The 27464-nt window shown below is 31.5% G+C and overlaps 2 protein-coding genes across 2 annotated transcripts; both read left to right on the top strand.

Annotated features, from left to right (window-relative positions):
• Positions 1-13243: 13243 nt before the first annotated feature.
• Positions 13244-16082, top strand: LOC139491172 (myb/SANT-like DNA-binding domain-containing protein 4). The gene is made up of 2 exons (XM_071278645.1): positions 13244-13714; positions 15786-16082. Exons 1-2 carry the CDS (start codon positions 13505-13507, stop codon positions 15855-15857), a joined length of 282 nt encoding a protein of 93 aa, XP_071134746.1. The 5' UTR covers positions 13244-13504; the 3' UTR covers positions 15858-16082.
• Positions 13717-15665, top strand: LOC139495457 (uncharacterized). Its single transcript, XM_071283740.1, has 2 exons — positions 13717-13934; positions 15203-15665. Exons 1-2 carry the CDS (start codon positions 13871-13873, stop codon positions 15592-15594), a joined length of 456 nt encoding a protein of 151 aa, XP_071139841.1. The 5' UTR covers positions 13717-13870; the 3' UTR covers positions 15595-15665.
• Positions 16083-27464: the final 11382 nt, after the last annotated feature.

Genomic DNA, 27464 nt, shown 5'->3' with positions numbered 1-27464 from the left:
GTCCTTTCACTTTTTAATTTTTATATCAGTCAAGTTTAAGAGTTAGAAGATTTACATGACCAATGATTTAAAAATTAGGTTGGGTTTATGTTAATCAGTCTATCAGGTTTTCTGTATTGTGTTTCTTGTACTTTGTTTGCCAAGATATTGTTAATGTTTTTTCGACTTATGATAGAAAGAATGAGACGTGGTATAAGTGTCAATGAGAAAACTCTCCATCTAAATCATAATTGTAGGTGAAAGTACGGTCTTCAAAAGGGACTGACTCAAACAAAGCAGTAAGCTAAAGGGCCCTCAAATGGCAAATGTAATGTGTTAGGGTTAGTTGAACGTTCTTTCTCTTTTTCTTGTTTTACTGTATCAAAGTGTTGTATGGTTTTCCTCGACGTTCATATTGATATTTCTCATTGGTATTTTTGAAAACAACATTTCAAGGTCTGTATGGAAGTTTATTGAATATTATTATAAGTCAGTACATCTAGTACTTTGGCGAGTACACAATTTTTCAGTTCAATATAATCAAATTATCGAATAGGTGTCAAATAATATTGAGCTGTTCAGATTGGTTTTACTAATATCAAGTAATTTTTATTGAAAAAAGGTTTAAGATTTTCTATATTAGAAAATGCCTGAACCAAGTCATGAATATGAGAGTTATTATCTATATGCGTTTGATTTTGCCATTTGTTTAAGTACTTTTTTTTTTATTAAATTTCCCTGGAGTTCGTTTTTTTTTTAAATCATACAATAATCAAAACAACTGACAACTCAACCCTGGCTGGTATGTCATTGAATTCACAAGCTTGGAGGATCATTCACACAGAAATTAATGCATTTTAACAAGTATTGTATACTAAGGGAACCATTTCTAGCACACGTGTGTTTTGGTAGAAATGTTTTTATTTCGTCATCCGTAAAAATAATTAAAACGGGGATTCTACATAAAAGTTCCAGACAGGGAAATCTTCTTTTTTTATATTTTGTTCAGTTTTCATTAAAACAAACAAAGGATCAAAAGCAAGTATTTACCTAATAAAGGAGAATGTTTTAATCATTTTCAACCTGTCTTTGTATCAGATAAAAACACATCTTAATCATATTTTCATATTTTGTAAATCAGTTGAAGCATGGATAGCTTTTCCAATCAATTCTTCCTAATTGGTCTACGAGATATAAACATCGTTAAAATAATGTCGCTTTCATAGTATTTTTGGTATATTGTGCATTGCTTTGTTATATAACTTCATAGTAATAAGAAATTATATAAATAAAGTTAATTTAAGATCTTATAAAACAAAAAGATATTGGTGAAAAGGCAAATGTTAACAAAATGGTTTCTTAAATTGTCATTATAAAAGGAACCGCACACTGTATTAAAATAGTTGATGTTATAGAAAGTCTTTTTGGTGCGCTTATTGAATAAAAATATATTGACTTCTATGTCATTATATTGTATTACAAAATTAATGTTGGTATAGGTACTATGTAATATTATCAAAAAAAAAGTTAAATCGCTTTGCTCACATCAGCATTTCAAAACGGCCTTTCACGTTGTTAGCTCTTTGATTCTATTATATAGCTTTGTCGTGTTACTCTTATATTAGAATTCCTCTAATTGTGATGCTTATCATTTTAGCACAGGTAAAATAGCCAAAATACCGTACTCCAAAGAAAAAGCTCAAATACATCATACAAATGGAAAATATCTGTCATATTCTTAACTTGGTACAGTCATGCAATTCTTAATATAAACACATTGTTGGATAAACTTGGTTTTATAGCTAGCTCAACCTCTCACTTGTATGAAAATATGTAAAATGTATGGTTATATATCCTTCTTTTTATATAACTCCAACCGTGTTATCGGCCGTTAAATATAAAATTACATCATACTATTTATATTATTGTCATATCAGCATTTTTTTATTTGCATTTTTAGAAGATTACTTTGTATGTCTGTTAAGTCAGTTGTGTAGTATTGTATGCGATATATGTTTACAATGTTTTGGATGCTGGATACCAGTTATTTAAACATTAACCTTGTATGTTTTTTTTTAGTTGCGTACCCAATAGTAGCAAAAAACTGTATTCTACATAACTGTCGTAAAAATGAGTGGGTTTAAAAATGTCTGTACCAAGTGATTTTGTCAGTATAGGATTAAACACATTTTTTTAGAGGTTATTGATGTGTAAACCGGGGCGATTAACTCACAAACTGAATAAAAGTCCGAAGGACTTTTATGTTAAGTTTGTGAGTAAGAGACCCGGTTTACACATAAATAACCTCTGGATATAATGTGTTTAATCCTTATAATTCTTTAGCCAAACATAAGCTATTATTAATTCACATTATTTGTTTGACGGCTACTATATTTACCATCAAAAGCACAATGGTATGTCGTAACTAAGAAGTACGCAGCCATCTTGACTTTCTAAAAACCATAAATGTCCGATAAATGCAACAGAATCTAAAATGAAATAACACCTACCTCAAAAACTTCATTTTAATTAGATATCATCCGAATTTGAAGCGAACACGTAACGAAATAATCTTTCCCTTGAGAATTTCCATTCGTGAGACGTCATGTTTTGCCATGACGTAAATTCGCCAAATCCGTCATTTTATTTAAAAAAACATTATACATTTTTGAAGCTTTAATGCATTTTTTGTATTTCTTTTTTTGTTGTTGTATATGCATTAGAATATAAACAGCTGTTATGCAATTGTTTTATAATCTCAATTTGCTGAAAATCCCAGTATCCTTGCAAGAATGTGTATCGCGCATGAATAGATTACGAAAGTAGTTTCGGAAACATGGTTTATCGAAGTGTAAACCAAGAGAAAAAATCTAATTGATCAATCAAATTCAAGTATTTATAGATATGCAAATGATATAAGAATTATTTATTTATATTACACGATTATTGCGCTATGCATGGTTATAAATATCTTGCATGTGTATTGTAAACTACTTCTATTCATGGTCAATTATTTTAGCAAGATTTGATTTTGTTATGGATTATTCCGTTATAATTTTGTCTCTATGTTCCTGTCGGCATTGTCTACGTAACATATATCAACAAAAAGTGTTTTATCAAACGAGTCTGTCACATTAAATTACAGATATATAATTTTTGGTTCATCACATTCACTAATGCATGCCTCGAAGATACATCAAAAAAAGTATAAGATAAATACCAAACTCCCTGGCATATTCAAGAAGTGGAGTCTATCAATACTTACAAAATTAAACGCTATCAATCAATGAAATAAGTGAAGAACAACTGCCATATTACAGACTTTGTATACACTTTATCCGAAAAAAAACCTACTGGTGCTTTCAACCTGGTTTTATACCCAGCACACTCTCTCAAACGTATGAGAGCTGTATAAAGTTCTATTATATTGACAAAATTTGGTGAGCAGCTCAAACAGACATAAAAGTTGACAATTATTGGACCAAAACTGTGTAAACACACACATCTTCATAATAAAACATTGTAACACACCATTGTTGACAACCATACCACATCTCCTCATTTTTATATCAATCTGAAAAAAAACGCCAACAAAAACATTGTGATTTTGACAATGATGCAAGCAAAAAATATTTTTGTCGTTGATCATGCATACCGTGTATAGTTTTCACTTTTAGTAAATATAAAAATAAAAAAGTAAACAAAGAAATAAACAACACCGTAAAATCACCTTGTTTCCGAAAGGCAATTCAAGACAGGACAAGTTAGGATAGCTATATGTGGAAGAAATAATTCTTCAAAAGTCTTCGTTTCCATTAGTTAGTTATCGCATGACCTTGACATCACTTTACGGATTAATTCGAAAAAAGTACGTATCGGATATACAAGACTTTTAAAATTCATTTACCCTACAATATCTTGGATAAAGTTTTTTTATGCAATAATTTTTCACAATCACATTAAGTTTTAAATTAAAAGTAATAAGATTGCAGTCAACTTCATTACAACGAACTCTTATCGCCATTCTTCACTATGTCTTTTCACTGGTTTTGGTTTTACCTTTTGATTCATACGTTTTGTTGTTTTCTCTGATTCGTCCTTTTTACCTCTGAAAAAGACAAAATAAAAATTCTTTTCAAAAATTATTCGAGTTGAAATATTTCATTTGTAAAGGACTGTTAAGTTGATGAAGTAATTTGAATCTAATAAATCTATTTACTTACAAGCACAGGGATGAGGTCTGGTATTTTGACAGGGTAAACGTCTCCTGGTATTTCTATTGAAATTTAAATAAATGATCCCTTCTATAATATGTAAGAAAGGAAAACACAAATTGTGAGAGGAACTTTTAATTCATTACTGTAATGAATTTACTTAAAAATTATTTATTCCGAATTGAAATACAAATATATTTTAATATTGAATTATAAACACTTACGTTCCTATAATCCACCAGCAACAACAGCACCATGTCAAAGTTACTGCTAAAGATGCTAAGGTTATAACAGGTATGGCCCATGATTTTACTACAAATAAGATGTCTTATGACAGACCATTACATTGTTGAGATTAATTGAACTAAGATGTTTTGTTTATGTTGTTTCTTTAGAAATAATAACCTTATTGAATAAATTGAGAGACTAAACGAATAGATTACTTTCAGCTATATGCGATATAGCATATCCGTTTTATTATCAACATTTATCCGCAATCTCATTTTATTATTTATGTTAAGCGAAAAATCTAACAGGATGTAACATGTAAAGTTTTGAAAATTATCAATAAATAGATATGGGAATTATCATGGACACATTGTAGGATTATCGAGATTCATCGGTTCATTCAAATGTACTTTAAATTTGTCATTCAATAGATATTAGAAGATGAGGTATGCGTTCCGATGAGACAAGTCACAGTTTATAAAAGCAAACCATTATAGGTCAAAGTACGATTTTAAATACGGAACCTTGGCTCATATGTACACGAAACAGCAAGCTATAAAGGGCCCCAAAACATGAATAGTGTCAAACCATTCAAATGGGACGACCAACATGTATCATCGATACTTGCAAGGACAGCATCAACAACAAATTGCTAGATCTTTAAAACATGTGTTTTGTCTCATTGGTGTAGTTCTTCTAGTGCATACGTATACATTATATATGTCGTCGTTAGTGAATATCGATAGTGAATAACATGAATGGGGAGTTTGAAAAAGGAATCGAATCAGATATGCTATCTTGACAGACAAAACGTTGGTTTATCAAGCGTTTTATGCTATTAAATATCAGTGTGCATGTTTCCTTATCAAAGTTTTTTTTTGTTATCAATCAAATTACTCCTCTGAAAATTCATACTAAACAATAATTTCTTTCATCATTCTTAATCTGTTGAAGTGATATGAAGACTTATTATTATTATTTTGCTGCACATATTATTGTTTACACTGACTCTACACTCAAAAATTCACGATTTGTTAATGTAATACCACAGTTCATTGTTGTTTGTTTTTCAGTGGTCTATCACGTGATAGCTAAGTAACAATCACACTAATCTCCCAACTACAGTATATATATATTTATTTTACTTACGCTTGCTACATAGTTTGCCTTCAGAGAAGAAAACACAATTACATTGAAACCCATCATCTTTATCATGGCATGTCCCGTACTGACATGGTCCGCTGGCACAATTATCTTTCACTGTATAAAATCAACTTAAGTTAATTCTATTTTTGAATTGGTATTTCTCATAAGATGCGTTTTCATGAAGTCTTGCGTAAAACATTTTCACAATTTAATATATGATGGCATACTTTTCCCTCTATTCACAAAACGGATTTTTAATAATTGCTATATGTATATTGGTTTTTACACTGTATTATCATTTTCTTCTTATTTGTTTATTTTTAACAATAATTCATTAAGTAATTTTTATTTTTGTTCGATAACATTTCGTCTCCCTCCAGGTAAATTTATATGGCTTGTTTGTAGTTTGTAAGACTATCCGTTGCCTGAAAATCTCTTATATCTCATTTTTATAACCTCGATCATATATATTAAATGTAAGTGGTTGTTCTTCTCATATGTCATAAAGCACGTTACAAGCAACTATCGGTCTATCAATCATGAGTTTACAATTCGATATACAATACAACATGTAGTCCTTGTAGTAAAACTATATACTGTGATAAGTTGATAAAATCTTTTAGGACGAATATGTTATTTAAGACTATTTATAACTTGATACTGTATATAGAGCTGTGTTAGTTATAATGAAAATACATAGATGATAATTCAACTTTCAATTGTTTGATTGCGTTTAAATTTTGCAGTTTTTATTGATTTATCCTTTTACAGCTTGTCCTTATCCATGTAGTTTAGAAAATTCGTTTGCTTGCTTTCATTGCTTGTATAACTGTTTGCTCAAGCATTTTAATAAAGTTTTACAATTGCAATCAATTAATAAGTTGAGCTTCAGCTTTTTTATGCTTTTGGATGCTTGTGCAAACAATTATACCAACAAAGCGAGCAAGCCAAGCAAACTTTTAAACTACATGCAAAAGGAAAATAGCTGTAAATTCGCTTTTGAGTTCGCTATTTTTGTTATACTTGAATTGTGTCACTAATTAATAAACAGTTGTCACAAAGAAAAAGGCGATCTGAAGGAAAGCGAGATTGCTACTTAATCCAAAGACGTTGGAAACCATGGCCTCGAAATAGTCGTCAAACTGATACGTACTGATAGTTATGTAACTGTTTAGAAAAAACTATCGATCTAAAAAATATATTACAAGTAGTTTCTACCAAAAAGACTGAAACTCATCAATTTTTATGCCGACGTCGCTGTATAAGCAATACATTTTTTATACCTATGTTTTGCGATCCACTACTTTCATCGCTCACAGGCAACAATTACCTTTCCCTGTAGCAGTTAAATTTATGCTGGAGTGTGTAGTTGACAAAATCTTAATCACTGATGTTTTTATTGCTGTCGTCACTTTTGCTAAAAAAAATATAAACTCACATATGAGTAAACACCAGATTCAGACAACATTGTTTGATAGTATTAAATCACAGTACGTGCTCATGAGTTTATAGAGGGAAAAAAACACTCAAATAAATCAATTATGATACATTATGCACGTTACATATCATGCCCTAGCTTGGAATATAAGATAAGGTTCAAATGTGAGCTAGCTGTCGTTTCTGAAGTAGCATTGTGAACGCTTCCGAGATCCAAAAACAATCTTAACTAACTTTACTAGTCATTGCGCCACAATAGCCTTACTATTAAAAAAATTCGATAAGAATATTTTTAAATAAAGGACTACTCCTGTGTTGGTGCATTCATTATAATATTACTGAAAGTAATAGAACAAAAGAAGAACAAAATCTTGCATTCCAAGATATTTTTTCCACCCTGGCAAAAATGCTTGCTAATCTTAATGGTCTGTCAGTGGTCAAATTTCAAATTTTGTTACTGAAATTTCTTTAAAAGGAAATTTCAAGATCAATATTTTATCGAGAAATTATGATCTAAGACTTTTAATAAATCGTGAGCTTTAGATGATTTATCCGCCCCAACATAGAAACTCCCTTCCAAGCCCTTGTTCATATTTATGCAAAAGGTTCTAACGACGAGAAAACCCTCCAGCGGCACATGTTCAATGAACATTTTCCAAAAGAAAGCCGTATTTAAGAATAAAAAAAAACTCAACTTTGTTGAACTTTGTAATATATACAAATACTCTTGTCATTCTTTGTTGTCTTTAAACAAAGAAATTTGTAAATATTTATGAAAAATGTACCCAACAAAGCGCTCATTTCCACTAACATTTTCATGCTTTTAGTCTAAACTCATCAACCGTCACGGATAATATTAGGTACACAATTATCAACCATCAGTAGGTTTATCACAGTAATGAACAGTGAGAAAATACGTGAAATTTAATGTTTTTATTATATTCACGGACTTGTTTATTTTCTGTATTTGAAATGCGTTTAAAAATACAGGCTAGAAAGAAGTAATATATTTTTGAATTACAAAAGGCCGGATGATAAGTTGATACTTCTGGATTTTTATAGCATCATTACATATCTTAAAAGTCGAAAACGTTGCTTTGATTGACTTTAATTCTACTGAATGTATTTAGTTAAAAAAAAATCAATGTTAAAACCTACTTAAAATTCTTTTTTTCAAGTCGTTTCCATTAAAGAAAATTTGCCTTGAATTTTACTTACTTATCTAAGAAAAGCTGCAACCGTTGTAGCAGATTATAATATTCTAAATCCCCCATGCAATATTGGCCCTTAAAGACATTAGGCTAAATATGTAGATCCGTTTGGTCATTTAGTTCCTGTAGTTTGTAGATATTCATACAACCTTAACTTTCAATTCTTTGTGTTTGATCGTTACTGATGAAGTTAGATCCAGAAAAAAAACTTCAGACGAACCTAGTTTTCTAAAAGTGTTTTTTTTTATTATAGCATTGTAAGGTCTCGGAGTATATACTGATTGCGGTTTGTACGAATTAATCATTTAAATGGTTCATAGTTCTGTGTTTAAATTGTAACACTTACAATCACAACAAGATCCGCCGAAGCCATGAGGACATATGCACTGGTTTTTATTCATAATAAATATTCCTCCTCTTTGACATTTTCCACATGTTTTATATTCTGTTGCATTTGCCTTCCACCAACTGAATGGAATGTTACAACCGTTTAAGCATCCTTTCAGTGAATAATATTTAGAAGCATCACAGCAGATATACTTCTGTCTTTCCCGTACTCCTCTTCCACATGTAGCATTACAAGAACGCCATGGCGCCCATTCTTCAACTTTACAATATTGGCTCCTTATTCCACATGCCTTACACAACTCAAACACAGAGTAACAGAAAATATAAATGCAAAAGCAAATGCGTAGAATGTTTTTCATGTTACTCTTTTATTTTCAGATGTTGATTTTACTGTAAATTGCCTCCACCAACTTGATTTAAAATGAAAAAGTTTTTTTTCAATAAATCTATTTTTGACACATCGGCTTTTAAGTTTTGGAGTCAAATAGAATGGAAATTCATTAAAGTAACGATTTTCTATTTGAATTACGTAGTACATCGGTGTTATGTGTACAGTAACAGACATATGTATATTTGTTCGAATTTCAATGTTCTAATTAAGTTTGTGGACATGTTTTATCTTTTGACGAAACAGATATGTTGTTGTTTAAGATAGAAAGAAATCATTTAGTCAAGTCCCAATTGACAACACTATAAAAGGTACAAGAAAATAATTGTACTGGATAATAGTTCATTGCATTTATAAATCTCATCAATCTCGAATGTTTATTAATAACGAAATTTACAAATTCACTATTTTTTTTACCCAAAATAGGTACTCGGAATACAGTAGACTTAAATCTATTGAAATTTAAAAATTTACACCAGGGTTCCTTATGCTTTGCTGTTCTATTTCCCGGCCAGTTCTTTGTTTTCAAGAACTGTTTTCTTCTGTCTTATGCTTAAAAGACTAAACATATCGGATACACAAGATTTTAACCTGTATCCTCGTAAGATAGAATTTTCAAACCTTGATTCTTAGATTTTATAATTAACAATGCTCGCTGAAAGACATATTTAATGTAACGAATTAAACTTATAAATTGTATAGCATTAAAGAGAAACCAGAAAGACCATACATATCATGTGTACTATTTTACTCAATTATTGCATACTTAAAGGCTATTTGTGTTTGTATTAGGTAATATGGTGTATCCCATTCAGTTTTAGGTTGAGTGATTAAATGTTTGTTACATCAAACACAAATACGAAATGTCAGATCTTTATTTCTATATGAAGAAATGAACCCCATAACTAAAAGGAATACAGCAGTCAAAAATATTACCTGCCTAAAAAATGGAAGTGGTTTTTTTCCATGGCGTTGTCAGTTTATTTTCGACATAAGAGTTTAAACATTTCTTTGGTTTCATTTGTCTCTCTTGAATAAATTATTTATACCGCTTAGTAAATTATAAAAACATAAGAAAACTAATGTGGTCATCTACAATAATTCTTGAATCCAGTACAATAACATCAAATAATAAATTGAGAAGAATTTTAATTATTCTCTACAAACAGATTCCGAAACCCATGTATTGGAAGCTTATTTAAACCGGCTCTTTGAAAACAAACGAGAAATTTTTATATGCCCTATCCATCCCCATTCTTAAATCTGGGAAAGCCAATGCAGACGTCATAAAAGAAATCATGCAAAAAGGTCAGTTGATCTAAGCCTCTAGGTTGTTTTTTTTTAATTTTACGTCCGGCCATTCTAAATAATTTCATATATATGTGTGCAGTTAAATATCAATATCATATTTTGTTTTTATATATATGTGCTTGTGCGTGTTATGTACAATAATATATAAAATTAGTTCAAAAATAGTCAGCTAATAAGTACTCCCCTTTGGCCAAAGAGAATGATTTAGTATTAAAAAATATCGGTTTTATTGTCTAAAATCACCGCATGATATATGTTTTTTTACTTATTGAAAATAAAATGTTTGTCAACTTTTTGATAACAGCTGATTTTTCCCTAAAGTGTCATCACGTATTTATTGACAAGGGAGGTTACACCTTATGTTAAAAGTTATAATATGATTTATTTTTTAATACCACTTCATCTTATTTTTTACGAGATTCCAACAGTTTATACGACAGTGTTGCAATTAATTTATGTCTCCCAGGTAAGTTTATGTTATATATCGGACTGCTTATGAATAGTTGCCATCTTCTTTGTAAGGGGTTCGATAACAGTACAATCACAAATTAAAATCCGTGTTTTTTTTAAACTAATCTGTAACGTGTTGACGCCAAATCGCTCAAAAAGATATGCTAACCACGTGTTTATACATGTATATCAATATTCCTTCTGGTTAAAACGCATAGTCTTATGAAAATATATGCTCCATTATTGATGTTAAGCGATTTGGCACAACGTTTTGGAATTTGGGTCATCAATACTCTTCAACTTTGTATTTGTTTGGCTTTCTATTTATTATGATCTGAGCGTCACTGATGAGTCCTATGTAGACAAAACGGGCGTCTGACGTATTAAATTATAAGCCTAGTACCTTATATACCGGTAACTATCAACACTCTTTGAAATATAATGATGTTCAGTTTTGTTTTTCATATTAGAAAAGGAAGCCAGTTACATCGACTCTCGGTAGGAAAATTGTCAATCCAAGTCTCTTGAGATCGAAATTTAACGCATCTGCTATGAAAGGGGTTCGAACTCAAAACTTCACTGTTGACAGTCATGTGATCACCGAATTTGTAGATTGATAATTATCTACTGTTCCAGTAAACTTGGATTCAACTGGATGCCAGAAAATCTGTTAAAACACAATTATCGCCGTACACTACCCAATTAAATTGCACAAAAAACAGAAAATGTCTTGATAGCATTTTAAAATTGAGTATCACTTTATATCAATTTGAAAATCCTTTTCTGGCTAGTTGTTAAAGTAGTAAAAATTGTCTCTGAGCTAGTGAATTAGTTTTGACTTCGCAAGCTTCACTTCAAATAGATAACAGGCCACAATTAGATAGTACATATTAGGCAATATCAATTAAATCGTACGACCAAAAATGAAAGAATATCGTGCCGAACGCGATACAGCGGTGAAATATACTTCTCTGATTATTTAATACACTATGTGGGCTATCTGTATATCACTTTGAACGACCTGCAATCAGATCACAAATAGCATGTATCGCCTGCTTTGGCATATCCATTTGAAAGTAGGCTAAAAAAAGTTGTTTCAATGTCTTTAATAAAAATCCAATAATCACTGTTATACTGAAAATGTTGATATACCAGTCACTTTTAATCATCATAATTTTTGTTATCAAATATAGTCTAGTAGTAATACCAGAAAAGTGATTGTTATGACAGAAGTATTTTTAGGAAATTAAATGTTGAACCTAAATTATGCTCCTAGAACACAAGGAATAGAAAATAATATTACAAAAATGGTCAAAACAGTCACTTACCCGTTTGTTAAAAAAAACACAATTGCAAAGTCACTAGTTTCATCAAAATTTAATCATCCGTTCCCGTCTATCCTAGGTCCAGATGATAATATGATACGTCACCTTAATAGTTAAATGTATTCATTCATTTGGGATGATAAGGCCGATAAGATAAAGCGGGATCTTTTATGTCACAAATACTACAGAGGGGGCATACAAATGATAAATTTGAGTAATTTTATACAAATGTTAACACTTAGAAGATTATTTAAGTCAAAATCTAAATGGATTCAATAATGCATTCCGCACAAAATATTAATTTTACAGATTTGGCTTATTTTGGAATCTTTAAAAAGTAAAAAAAACAATTATTTTGATGAAATAGTTCATGTCTGAAAAATTATGCTTACACTCAGACGTCCTTTGAATTTTGGGAAAGTCATTCCGGCATCTATATGGCATAACAAAGATATTAAAATTGATAACGTTAGCATTTACTATGAAAATTGGGTACACCATGGGGTATTAACTGTACATGATCTGTAAGATGAACATGGAAATATATTAACAAATGAAAATTTTGAAATACTGTATAATTTCAAAACAATGTTTCTACAGTTAAATTGACCTGTATAAGCATACCAAAAAAATGGCTACAAGCCATTGGAGTCGACACAGAAAGAAAGATTGATTATCAGACAATTATACCTTTTAATTTTGATAATTTCTTCAAGTCCAAAAAGGGTTCAAAGGACATGTATACTATTTTAAATCAAGTACCTATACATATAGATTTTGTAGCAGGAAAAAATGGAAAGGTATTCATAATAAAGTTGAAGACAATTGGGGGAAAATAAACTTGTGTGTTACCAAGGTTTAAACAAATAGTAGGTTATGTTGGTTTCAATATAGAATTATTCATTATTTCTTGGGGATAAACGCTCTACTCTTTAAAATGAACTTTAGTAATTGTAGCTTGTGAACATTTTTGATGATTTAATACGCTATGTTTGCAATGTTTGTCATTCTTTTTCACTGTGCTGCATTAGGATCACATATAACTGGTATAAGACTGCTTAGACATAGCTATTTTAAAGTAGGCTGGTATGATAAATTTTGTTATCAAATATAGTATAACAAAATTAGTGCGGTTGCAAGACATTTGTTGTCATTTTCTTCTTGTAACAGCATGCATTTATCGATTAAAGACTGAGAGTCCAGGGGTCTGTTGTTCAACTTGTCGTTAAACTAATCATATGATTAATTTTAACGAGTCGTTAAAAGTTAATCGCATGATTAGTAAATACAATGATTAAATTGTGTTGCTCAACTTATTTTAATCATTGTATTTATTAATCACTGTATTAATTTTTAATCATATGATTAATTTTTAATCATATGATTAATTTTGGGTAATTAGCAAGTGCCTCCCACAATGCATTGTAAGTCAGGGCCTCTTCAACTTCCTGTTCTGCAATAATAATTATGGCTGACCAGACCATTGATAATCCCTGCCCTGCAAAGCTCTCTCGACTCAGGAAAACCAAATATTCAGTTGCTGAAGAGAACCTGATACTGGAAGAAGCAAGTAAATACCACTATATCTTACAAGAGAAGCATAGTAATGAGATTACAAATGAAAAAGAGAAAAAGATTTGGGATTGTATTGCAGTCAAGGTAAACTCCCTGGGTGTTGCCTAAAGAACTGGAAATGAGATAAGGGATAAGTGGAGGAACACTGTTTCAAAAGCAAAGAAAGCTTTCACGGAGCAAAGGAGAGAAATTTCAAAAACAGGAGGAGGTCCACCACCTAAGCCTATCCCACCACAATTTGAGGCTGTGATCGATTTGATGAAGGACAGTTCAAGCTTTACGGGAATTGATGGAGGACTTGAAACAGACATATTTATTTCAGGTAAATAAATTAAAAGTTAAGAACTTCCATAACTATTGAATTTTAATGATAGTTTTGTATTAACTTTCATCAAATATAAACATAAACATTTCGCCGTCTGCAAACGTTGTCTACCGGAAAACCCCTAGTCTTTTTTGATAAATGTACGACCTTCACCCCGTCTGGAATTTCTATTTATATAACGCAAGCATGGTCGCTGAAATTATACTGAATTTGACAATCAATGCATGAATACGAACTGTGCACACTTCTAATGGATCATCAAACATACTTAAGAGGGGTTTATATGTCAGGACTCCTCAGTTCCTCATATTTATTCACAGCTTTAAAACGTGCGCCTGTGTGTGTTTTCTGCTGCTGTTCTAAAATCTGGTACCCGGGAATGCTTGGACCAATCGGATTCATATTACATTGCCAACTCGTACCTTTGCCAACTCGTACCCTATTTTAACGCACACGCACTTTCATCGTTCAGTTGTATTTATTCTTTCAAATAAAAAAAAAAACAACAACATTTTAATCAGAAATTTGTTATATGTTAACCAAACGGCCATCAGAATGAGGAAAACAAATACCGTGTAATTCAGTATTTACTATGAAAGGCCGATTTTAGGAGTTTATATGAAACAATATAAGACATGGAGGAAAATAAATAACATTAACCAATTATATATATGTATACCGAAACTTAACTCTATTGTTATTTCTATTCTCTCTGAAAAAAAAACCCACATGTGTATCTAAATATGTACAAACAAATTAAGCAAGATAAAATGAATATCTCAGTATCCCACTGATGGATACCGGCCGTACAAATTCAATATATTTATTCCTAATAAAAGGGCCTATAAAGAGTATATAAATCATGAAAATTACAAAGTTCAACCACACTAACAACACATCTAATCTTACATACATATCAATCGTAAATAATTAAATGTGATTTAAAACAAATATGTACATGACAGAAGATAACCATTACAAAGAGGAATAACTCTTATTTATTATATAAAATATTTCATTTTATTATATAAAAGTGTTTTTCTGTTACAAATCATGATGTATTGTTCTATGTGTACATGTTATGCTGTCCATCAAGGGCCCTTGATTGGAATAATAAAATATTCTTATTCTTATTCTTATTCTTATTCTTATTCTTATTCTATTTATTTATCTTTACTTTTGTCTCTTTTTTTCCTGTCTGATCTGGAAATTTTTATTTAGGTACAATAATGTATATACTAAAATTTGTATCATTTCATTTTCAGGAACACACAATACAAGTCACAGCGATGATGACTTGTTTACAACTCCTTTAGCCAGTCCAACCACCGACACCACTGACACCGTCGCTGAAACTCCAAGCCCTAAGCCGTCAACATCAGCTGCTTCTGTTCCAACAACTTTACCCAATAAACCAGCATCAACTAAGACTGCAGTTGTTGATTGTAACCATGTACTGCCAACATCCAGAAAACGCAAAACCAGTAGCGATGACATCCGTGAATTACAAGCCCAAGTGCTAAAAGGACAATTAGAAGAGCAAAAGCTGAACAAACAGAAGTTACATCTTCAAATTGAGTTACTTAGAAAAGTTACTACTGGTCAAGACTATACCCTGTCATCATATCAGATGGCTTTACTGACATCTTTGGTTTAGTTATTTATTTTGTTATTTATAATTATGTTTTGAGATTTCATGATTTAAAGTTCATTGTTGAAGAAATGAAATGGTGTTGTTTACTAACTAGAAGATAGCAAACTACATGTATCCACAACTCAAATTTAAATGAAGTTGATACAAATCTCCAACAATAGAAAAAAAACATAAAATAGGCTGATTAAGGTCAGAACAATTCAACTTACCAAAAAATGAATACGGAAACTATATATAACCTGACTCGGAAAAAATCAAGCAGATAATGTGGCGGGGTTTAATTATTTGTAAGCCCACAACCCTCTACCCAAAATTGGACAGTGATGATACAGCACAACATAAGCACAACCTGTAAAAAGTATTTTCAATGGGCTGACTCAAAAGATTAGTACACTACCAACAGTTTGCCTAAATTTAAAAGATTGGTACCATCTACTAAATCATAATTAACATATAAAAAAAAAACCACACAAATCACCGAATTAAGAGAGTAAGTATTCGCAGTTTATGAGATCAAGAGGTATAGTTTCAACTATTTTTAAATTATCATGTTCTCCCAGCATACATTTTTAATCATTAATTTACAACGGATTTAGTGTAAAGACATCACGAAAACCTTGATGAGTACTATAAAATGATAAACACAAAATTTAGGAAAAGAAATTTATTGCAATGTGATCTCTAATCCCTTGTCCGTCTTGTCTTCCAAAATAAGCAGGTATTACAGGTTGGATATCTTCCTCCTGTTCACCGTCAACATCTGGTTCAAGTCTAAGAGTCATTGTTATGCAATACTGCACATGCAGTGATGATCCTACAGGCCTTTCCTGGTTTCATTCTTATCTGAAATACACACAAACTTTTTCAAATAAGTTTTAAACTCCATTGAATAAACAATTGAAAAAATAGAAACAGAAAAAAAGGCAGTTTTTTTTTTGCTCCTTTTTTAAAATCATATACCAGCTTAACATTACTCCATTAAGACAATTTAATGTAATAAATGAATTTGTAGCAGCATATTCCATGTTATGACCAAGATATTGGATTATTTTTTTCCTTTCATTTTTGGCCTCGAATTATTGCCAGTAAACAATAGCTTAAGACATTTATATTTAAGACATTTATAATATAAATGTCAAGGAGACAACAACACATACCAGGAGTTTTAGAGCATTTGAAACCATACCATTCAATCATTTACTTGAAACACATTGTGTTAAACTAACATGACATGCATGACAACAGCTAGAGGCTACAATTGTACTGGCATAATGACTGAACAGGGGAGGAATTAAGGCGGAGGCGCAACTAGTGTGCGTCCCCCTTAAATTTGTAAATCATGGAATTTCCTCAGCTTAATAAAGAATATTTCGATGATTTTAACTCAAAATTAAATTTCTACTGGCTCTGCAGCTCGAAAACTCAAGACTGAACTCCCTATCTTTAAAATCCTGGATGTGCCCCTGACCTTTATAGCGGAACAATGGAACACTGACTTTTACTTGTGGTAGCGTTTTAGGTGGTCCACTAATGTTTCCCTATTACTAGTCTATTGCAGTTTTGGGGAAATCACCTATAGTATTGATCTGTAAACTTATTGAAGTAGTAAAGAGATGAATTACCTCTGACCCTAATACGTGGAACCTTTTTTTCCTAAATTCCAAATACTCCTTCTACTGTAGATCTGGTAGAACAATGACTTCTGTTAAAGCGTTCCTGCATTCTGTTTGCTGGTTGCCTGTGTGGTGTTAGCAGGAAAGGTCTGCATGGATATCCGCTATCACCCAACAACAGTCCCTGTTCAATGCCTTGATAGTTATCTTCAAGATACCTTCCAACTGCTGACGTTCTAAAAACATGGGCATCATGTGCAGATCCAGGCCATTTTGCATTCACATTCGTTATCATTCCTGTAATTAAACGCATGGTTGAAGTTTAAAATATTTTAAACGTTTGACACAATGTTCTGCTTAAAAAACGTTTGTGTTAAAGGTATTTTTATGGGGTACTGCACTGACAAGCTTTTTCATTGCCCGTTCTTGTAAAGGCGACTACCAGTGGCGGATCCAGAAATTTTCATATGTGGGGGCCCACTGACTAACCAAAGAGGGGGCCCGCTCCAGTCACGCTCCAATGATATCCTATATACTCAAGACTGAACTCCCTATCTTTAAAATCCTGGATGTGCCCCTGACCTTTATAGCGGAACAATGGAACACTGACTTTTACTTGTGGTAGCGTTTTAGGTGGTCCACTAATGTTTCCCTATTACTAGTCTATTGCAGTTTTGGGGAAATCACCTATAGTATTGATCTGTAAACTTATTGAAGTAGTAAAGAGATGAATTACCTCTGACCCTTATACGTGGAACCTTTTTTTCCTAAATTCCAAATACTCCTTCTACTGTAGATCTGGTAGAACAATGACTTCTGTTAAAGCGTTCCTGCATTCTGTTTGCTGGTTGCCTGTGTGGTGTTAGCAGGAAAGGTCTGCATGGATATCCGCTATCACCCAACAACAGTCCCTGTTCAATGCCTTGATAGTTATCTTCAAGATACCTTCCAACTGCTGACGTTCTAAAAACATGGGCATCATGTGCAGATCCAGGCCATTTTGCATTCACATTCGTTATCATTCCTGTAATTAAACGCATGGTTGAAGTTTAAAATATTTTAAACGTTTGACACAATGTTCTGCTTAAAACACGTTTGTGTTAAAGGTATTTTTATGGGGTACTGCACTGACAAGCTTTTTCATTGCCCGTTCTTGTATAGGCGACTACCAGTGGCGGATCCAGAAATTTTCATATGTGGGGGCCCACTGACTAACCAAAGAGGGGGCCCGCTCCAGTCACGCTCCAATGATATCCTATATACTCAAGACTGAACTCCCTATCTTTAAAATCCTGGATGTGCCCCTGACCTTTATAGTGGAACAATGGAACACTGACTTTTACTTGTGGTAGCGTTTTAGGTGGTCCACTAATGTTTCCCTATTACTAGTCTATTGCAGTTTTGGGGAAATCACCTATAGTATTGATCTGTAAACTTATTGAAGTAGTAAAGAGATGAATTACCTCTGACCCTAATACGTGGAACCTTTTTTTCCTAAATTCCAAATACTCCTTCTACTGTAGATCTGGTAGAACAATGACTTCTGTTAAAGCGTTCCTGCATTCTGTTTGCTGGTTGCCTGTGTGGTGTTAGCAGGAAAGGTCTGCATGGATATCCGCTATCACCCAACAACAGTCCCTGTTCAATGCCTTGATAGTTATCTTCAAGATACCTTCCAACTGCTGACGTTCTAAAAACATGGGCATCATGTGCAGATCCAGGCCATTTTGCATTCACATTCGTTATCATTCCTGTAATTAAACGCATGGTTGAAGTTTAAAATATTTTAAACGTTTGACACAATGTTCTGCTTAAAAAACGTTTGTGTTAAAGGTATTTTTATGGGGTACTGCACTGACAAGCTTTTTCATTGCCCGTTCTTGTATAGGCGACTACCAGTGGCGGATCCAGAAATTTTCATATGTGGGGGCCCACTGACTAACCAAAGAGGGGGCCCGCTCCAGTCACGCTCCAATGATATCCTATATAAGCAACCAATTTTTTTCCCAAAAAGGGGGGCCCCCCTTAAATCAGCCCTGACTACTTTACAAGATCGACCATTATGGTATAAGAGGGACATCAATAAACTGGCTGAGAAATTTTCTGTTCGAATGACAGCATTGTTTACTTCTGGAAGGAGAATCTTCTGCCAGTGTTGTCTGGAGTCTCGCAAAGTAGTGTGCTTTTATAGCTGACTATACGGTATGGGCTTTGTTCATTGTTGAAGGCCGTACGATGACCTATAGTTGTTAATGTCTGTGTCATTTTGGTCTCTTGTGTGTGGACAGTTGTCTCATTGGCAATCATAACACATCTTTTTTATATCAGCCCGCTGATTTTTCTCAATTTTATAAATGAGCTCCCAGAGTATTTGTCAGTATCAAACGTTAGACTTTTCGCAGACGTTAGTTTTGGTTCACATTTATAGAAATTTGAAATATTCCAAAGTTTTAAGTATGATTCTCTTATTTGTTTTCTTCTAATTTTATTTATGTTAATTATGTCCCTGATTTCATTTTGGAATATTTTAAAAATATCAATGACCTTGTCTTTCTTGTCAGACATGTAATATGCTTTATAGATTGAAAAGTAAATTATAGTTAATAGATAGTTCAAAACGAGCTTCATCTTCAATTCTATAGCCAGTTACTTAACTTTCAAGCCTGAATATATGCTAATCAACTTTTAATAACGTAAACAGCTGGTCAACTTTGTGCCAATACTGAACATTATATGAACAGGAAAAAAGAAGTGTTTATAATCATCATGTTGTTTACAATGGAAGCACAAACTACTTGGTACTATTTTCCATTTATAAGGTAATTCATTACAGGCTAATATATAATGCATTATTTTCCATTTTAAAATTTTAAATTTGTTGTTTTCAAGGTAGTTTAAAATAAAGTTGAATATGAATATAAATTTTGTAGACATTTTTTATGCAGAATTCTTTCCCATATTAAATTTCCTGTTGGTTTATCATTTGTAAATTGACTTTGTAAGGACGTGTATATTTCTTTGTTACTCGTGCCTGGTGAAATTTCATGTTTTAGTAGGATATTTAAGTTCATTGATTTCTTTATATTGAAAACAGTTTTATAAGATCTTTCTTGTTTTAAAATATTTTGCCAGTGCTTTGGTATAGCATTTTTAACTAAAGAAAATTCTCAAATCCAATCGTGTTTGCTCTTTAATTTTTTTAGTACAGTTTTTAATGAGATGTGTCCGTTTTCATCTATTATATTATTGATGTACAAAAAATTACTGCTAATCCAATTTTGAAAAACAGACATTTCCCATTTTCTTTGATAAGATTATTTCCCCATATAAGTTGTTTTCTAACTTCAAGAAAGTTTTTTGGAGTGATAGTTTGACCTCCTCTTACTTCTACCCAAGTTTTAAGTAATTGTTTATAGAATTCAGGAAAGGATTTATGATCTATTTTATTAAGCAAATTTTCCCTTTAGTAAGGGATAATACCATCCAATACTGTAAATTAAAGGCGAATATAAAAGAAGATACTATTGAAATCATAGAAAATGCATTAAAAACCCTATCTGAAGAAATTGATTGTGATAAATATATAAATGAGAAGAAAGTCAACCTAAAAGAAAACATTGAAAAACAATTAGCAAGTTTATACAATGAAACAATTAAGGGAAATCAAATTAGATCACGCGTAAAATGGCTAGAAGAAGGGGAGAAAAAATACAGCAAAGTAAAAAAACTATATCTCAACTGTATGATGAAAATAATCAAGTAACATATGACCAAAACAAAATACTAAATCTGGAAGTCAATAATTATACCAACTTAGCACTGTTTGCGCTAACATGAATTATCATTGATATTGTTGTATTCATAAATTAACTGTTGACAGAATTTTAAATTTTTTGAAATACTAAGGCTTTTCTACCTCATGCATAGATTACCTGAGCTGTATTTGGCAAAACTTTTAGGAATTTTGGTTCTCAGTGCTCTTCAACTTCGTACTTTATTTGGCCTTTTTAACTTTTTTGGATTCGGGCGTCACTGATGAGTCTTTTGTAGACGAAACGCGCGTCTGGCGTATATATAACATTTAGTCCTGGTATCTTTGATGAGTTTATTTATATACTTCAACAAAACCCGATACAGAAAAGGTAAGACAATACTTCGAAACTATCAAAGAAGGTAAAATAATCAATGAATCTGAAAGTAATACATGTGAGGGGAAATTACTATAAGTGAATGCACAGAGGCTATATTTAAGATGAAATTAAACAAGGCCCCCTGGGCTGGACGGATTGAACGTTGAGATTTTTACAGAAAATTCTGTGAACAGATTAAAAATTTAATTGTACCAGTTTTTAATTATGGCTATAGAAAAGGAGAATTAACAAACTCCCCAAAAATTGGAGCCATATCTCTTTTGTTTAAAAACAAATGATCCCCTCTCCCTTGATAACAATAGACCTATTACATTATTAAACAATGATGTTAAATTACTAGCTTATGTCTTAGCGCAACGACTAAATCAGTACTACCAAAAATCATTCACTCTGATCAAAAAGGTTACATAAAAACAAATAGGTTTTAACGTAAGACCAATTCAAGACATTATTGATTATTCTGACAAATTTAATGTAGATGGTGCAATTTAGTTTTAGACTTTACTAAAGCTTTCGACACACTTAAGTGGTGTTTTATGTTTGAATCTTTAAAAAAATTTAGTTTTAAAAAAGAATTCATAAAATGGGTTGAAACTATGTATACAGACATAAAAGGATGTATTGTAAATAATGGATGGGTGTCTGTCCCCTTTAATACATTTTGTGGGATGAGACAAGGATGTCCGTTATCTTCTTTCATTTTTGTCTTGTGTGTTGAAATAATTGCAATTAAATAAGAGAAAAAAGGATTAAAAGGATTTGAAATCAAATAAGATAGAAAATCTTGCTCACTAAAAATATGTCAACTGGCAGATGATACTCAATTGTTTTTAAAAACACGCAAAGATATAAGTATTGCCCTAAATATCATCGAAACTTTTGGAAGTCTTTCTGGGCTCAAACTGAATAGAAACAAAACAGGAGGCTAATTAATGGCTTGGCAAATTTAAAAAGTCAAAAGATAAATTTGAAAATATATACTGGAAACAAGACCACATTAAAAGTCTAGGAATATATTTTGGATACAATTATAAGAATGTCAAAAATTAAACACAAAGAAACAAATGGATAAATGTAAAAAATTGATCCAAGGATGGAACAAACGAAAATTAACATTAATAGGAAAAATTACTGTAGTAAAATCCCTAATTTTACCAAACCTAACATACACAGCATCTGGTATGATAATAACACATGAAATAAAACAAAAGTTCAAAAATTTAACATATAATTTTATATGGAGCAGAAGAAAAAATGGAGTTAAATGCTCTATATTATGTAAACCATATCGTGATGGAGTATTAACAATGATTGATTTAGATTCCTATATAAAATCCTTGCAAATCAGATGGGTTTCAAAAACTAATAAAAAACGAAAACGATAACTGGAAAACTATTCCAAGATTCTATCTTGATAAATTTGGGAAAGATTTTCTTTTATTCAGAATGAATTAAACAAATGTAAATTTGCTTGATAAAATAGATATTCCTGTAGTTTTATGTAACACCTTTTTTTGGTTATAATTTTTTTAATTGCATGATCCGGGGATTGGAGCAGCCCCAAATTTTACGATCAATGAATTTGAATCGGGACATCCAGTTAGAACTTTCTTTATCCTGCGTGTATGTTTCATAAGAATCCGTACTTTTGATTTGCTGACAACAATCAAAGTGCATTTTGTCTTTGAATTTTATTTCTCATTAAAATGTAACATTCATAACTGCAGGTGCTTTACATAACATACAACTTTAATTCATGGCATTAGAAAACAAACAGAAAGCATGATATCTTTCATTAATTCATGGTTGTAGATTATTATCAATAACTGTAATTTTAAGAAAGGATGTTTCCTTTTGAATGTGTATAGGGTTTCAAAAGGAGTAACCGTACGCACCCCTTTTTAGTATATCTAATTATTGCATGAACATTTAATCTTACTTAATTATAATTTCATTTTTAATTTGAATAAAAAGATAAATAACAAATGTTTAAGACAGTCCAATTGACAAAAAGTATAATTTGATACAGATAACGTTATTGGATTGACAAAGTATTGAAAAAGAACAGAGATGTTCGGAAAATACTAGTTTTCGTAGATAAAATTATCACAAAGGCGATCCAGGGGGCTGCGAAGGCGTATAACCCCTACTTTCTGGTAGCCAAAACATTAAAAATATTATTTTATTTACAATATATATTATCATAGTCCAAGTAACATTCAAAACAGAAAGTCCATTAACTTAGTTTATGCGTAGAATTGTTTCCCTTATTTCAGACTAGAACGGACTTGACAATGTAACAGTGGAGATTTAAAAATTCAAATATGAGAAGATTTTTTTTTTATAGAAAGAACTAGTATTCAGACTGCTAACCAAAAAATGGCTGGTTCTGATTTTTTTCATGGATATCACATCATGATAATTTGCTGTTTTGACATTAAAGTTCAGTTTTCTACTTATGCATACTGTAACGAAGGAAGATATATATAAACCGATAAAATCCTTATTCTTTGACAGAATTCGAATGGATTATGTCAAGACTTCGAACACTAAGCAAGCATTATGTCTTCTAATACTCATTGTTTTATATGCCGTTGAGAAATTCAAACTTTGGAGAAAAGGTTAGATACACAAGATACAATAACGGTATATCATTATCTTTTTTTTAAAGATAATAGTATTTGTATGTGTGACTACGGGCTCCCATCACCACCTGTCATATCGTGGTAGCCTTTCCATTTGTTTAGGTTTGATCTTTTCTTTCATAGGTTGAACTTTTGTCTGTTCCTCGTCCCTGTTACAACTGAAAAAAGGGAAAACGTACATGTATTGTATTTGAGTATACACATGGTTTAACACGTGTTATATTATACATGTTATATCCTACACCAAATATACGTATAAAATACAATGTTTCACAAACTATACGACTAACTCTTACATGCAATAAATAAAGGCAATATTATTATACTGCTGTTCAATAGTCATAAACTGATTTAACTGAAACAAATCCAAGTCAAAAACTAAAGCTGAGGGAAACATATCAACTGTACGAGCAATACATTTTCAGTTTCAAATTAATAAAAGATAATTTTCTTCAACGTTGAAAATAATCCGCTTAGAATTGTAACGTTCATGTCGATAGAGTATTTCATATTTGTCATAACCTGCATGAGTAAATAAAATAGGCACAAGAAATAGATTAAGTACATGTATACACGACTATTAAAACTGCCTTTACTTTCCCCTTTTTTCAGAAATGTAATGAAATATAAATAAACAAATTATCTGTATCTACATGGAATAATCCACACTTACATTCCCATTATCCACTTCCAACAACAGCAACAAATAAGAAGAACTGCTAAAGATGATAAGGCTGTACCAGCTATAGCCCATGATGGTACTACAAATATAATCATATTTTTTTCATTGTGAATGTATAAACAAAGAAGCATTCATATTTTATTTTAAAATGTTTTAAATAGCTTTCATATTTTCCTGTACCAACGTAGATTAAATGTTTACCACAATCGTGAATTGTAAAAAAGATATGAAAATACTGAACTTCTAGGCAAATTCATATATGGGAAAGCCAATACAAAGTGACAAAATCAAACGCTATCCTGAATTGCAGTACAAAATCGGGCTTATTATTTGCTTAAATCTGCAAGGTTTGAGACAGATTGGCAATTACAGTGCAGACCTTTTCGTTCAAATTTTTCACCATAGCCATATAAGGATATGATTTAAATTTTATAAAGAAATGGTAAAGGAATTTTATTTTTGACGTACAACAAGTGTTTTGACACAATTTTATTTTCAAACTGTCTTCACATTTTTCATTCATAAATTCCGTCTCATGGATTTCCTCTGTTCCCCTAAAAATAATCAATCTGTCATGGACATTTATAGAAATATATAATGAAGGTCCACCTTATAAATCTACAATAAAAAATCGCCTTATTCAAGCAATATTGGAATATCCTAGAGGTTTACTCATAGTTAAAACCACATTTGATAATTGCTTTTGTGCCACTCTTTGTATTCTAGTTTTGTTTATTGTTTTTATGTGTTGATGCCGCATTGATATACATATTCTTCAATAACAAAAAAAGGATACAAGCACAGTAAAAAAACTGAACTGCGAGGAAAATTCAAATAGAAAAGTCCGTAATCAAATATTAAATTCAAAAGCTCAAACACATCAAACGAATGAATAACAACTGTCATAATCCGGACTTTTTACATGCATTTTCTTATGAAGGAAATGGTGGATTAAACCTGGTTTGATAGCTAGCTAAACCTTGTATTTGTATGGTATCAACTTCCATCATATTGACAACGATGTGTAAACAAATCACACAGACATAATAGGTAAAAAAATTCAAAAATAGTGGTACAGCAGTCAACATCGGTTATAATTTTAATCACTATAAAAACAAACAAATATTTAACAAATTAGCATATAGACAACTCATATTAGTAAAAATAAAAGACAATACTACACAAACATTCCATTTACAATAGCGGGATGAATAAGTACAGAGTCACGTCATATGTACCAAATGTCATATGGACAAAGCACAATAGGTCAAACGAAACATATTTGTTCTCAGATATCTGAATTTACAACCAAACATTACTTTCTACGTGAATCAGTAGAAAATTCGAACTTTCAAACATAATTCACTTTTTGTAACAATTTCTAATTTGTACGAAGTAGTGCAGACCTTTCATGGCTGTATCTATTAGTTTGTCAGTCCTTTGTTGTACGCTACAGATACTTAGCAGTAACGCAAGTTTCCTTTAATTTTGGTATTTTTTTTAGCATTCTACTTACGTTTGTTGCACATTTTGCCATTGAAGAAGAAGACACAATCACAATGAAAATCATCAACTTTATCATGGCATGTCCCGTACTGACATGGAGCGTTGGCACAGTCATCTTTGTCTGTTTCAAATATATATTATAATGAAATATCAGATTTATTTTTAAACATTTTGTCTATGATATAGTTTATTATTTTCTCGTAGTTGCAGTCTTAAGTTAATGTTTACATTATTGAAGTAAAATTGAGAATGGAAATGGGGAATGTGCCAAAGAGACAACAACCCGACCATAGAAAAAAACAACAGCAGAAGGTCACCAACAGGTCTTCAAGATCTACACTTTTCTGTACCTCTGTATTTGTTTTGTTTGCACTTAAAAGACTATTTACTTCATGCGTCATTTTCATTTTATTTAAAGTTGAGATAGCGGTAGAGATGGTGATGTGAAAAAATTTCAGCATGTTTCGTAAATAATCGGATGATAAAAGTGCATCTTTACGTTAAATGTAATTTAAGAAAATTTTACCAAACATATAGAAATTATTGTACACAGATGTTTTGTACTTATTGTAATAATGATTAATTAAAACCAAAACCGACAACTAAGTATATAAGGCTACAATATTGAAATAGATGTTATCCGCATTTTTAATTCGTAAGTATTTTTGTTAATCATCATTGTACGTGTTCATCTTGGATACATATTTAGTATACTTATATCATGCATATATATGTAGTATAATACTGTATCTTTATTTTAAGATATATTGTCAACTATTTTTTTTAAATGAACAACATTTACTATTTGTTTAAGCACTTTGTGTGTCTCAATTTTAATATTATCATGTATATTTGACATACCTTTGTCACAGTTTTGCCCTTCATACCCAGGAGGACACAGACAAATGTAATGATGATCTGCTGGTATACATGTTCCATGTTGACAAGGATTTGCTACACAGCTTGATAAACCAGTGCCTATACATATGATTAAGAGAACAAAATGTGTTTTACGTATTACTGAGAATCAATATTAACTACCAAAATGACAAGAGTTGATTGTGACTAGTAAACTAGTTTTATCCTCCACGAGCACCTGATATCATCTAAGAATTTTGAAGGATCTCTAGTTACTTAGTCTATAGTTTTCCGAGCTGTATTTTATAGTTACTCTCTTTCGTTTTTCGTGTACGAGTCATTTTATGTCATTCACGTGACCTCCTTTTTTTTAAAGATACTGAAGCTTATTTCATGAGTGAATGGAAGAAGTGTCTGA

The sequence above is a fragment of the Mytilus edulis genome, chromosome 1 (genome assembly GCF_963676685.1).
Source record: "Mytilus edulis chromosome 1, xbMytEdul2.2, whole genome shotgun sequence".
Taxonomy (NCBI): domain Eukaryota; kingdom Metazoa; phylum Mollusca; class Bivalvia; order Mytilida; family Mytilidae; genus Mytilus; species Mytilus edulis.
This window is presented reverse-complemented; position numbering and strand designations above follow the sequence as displayed.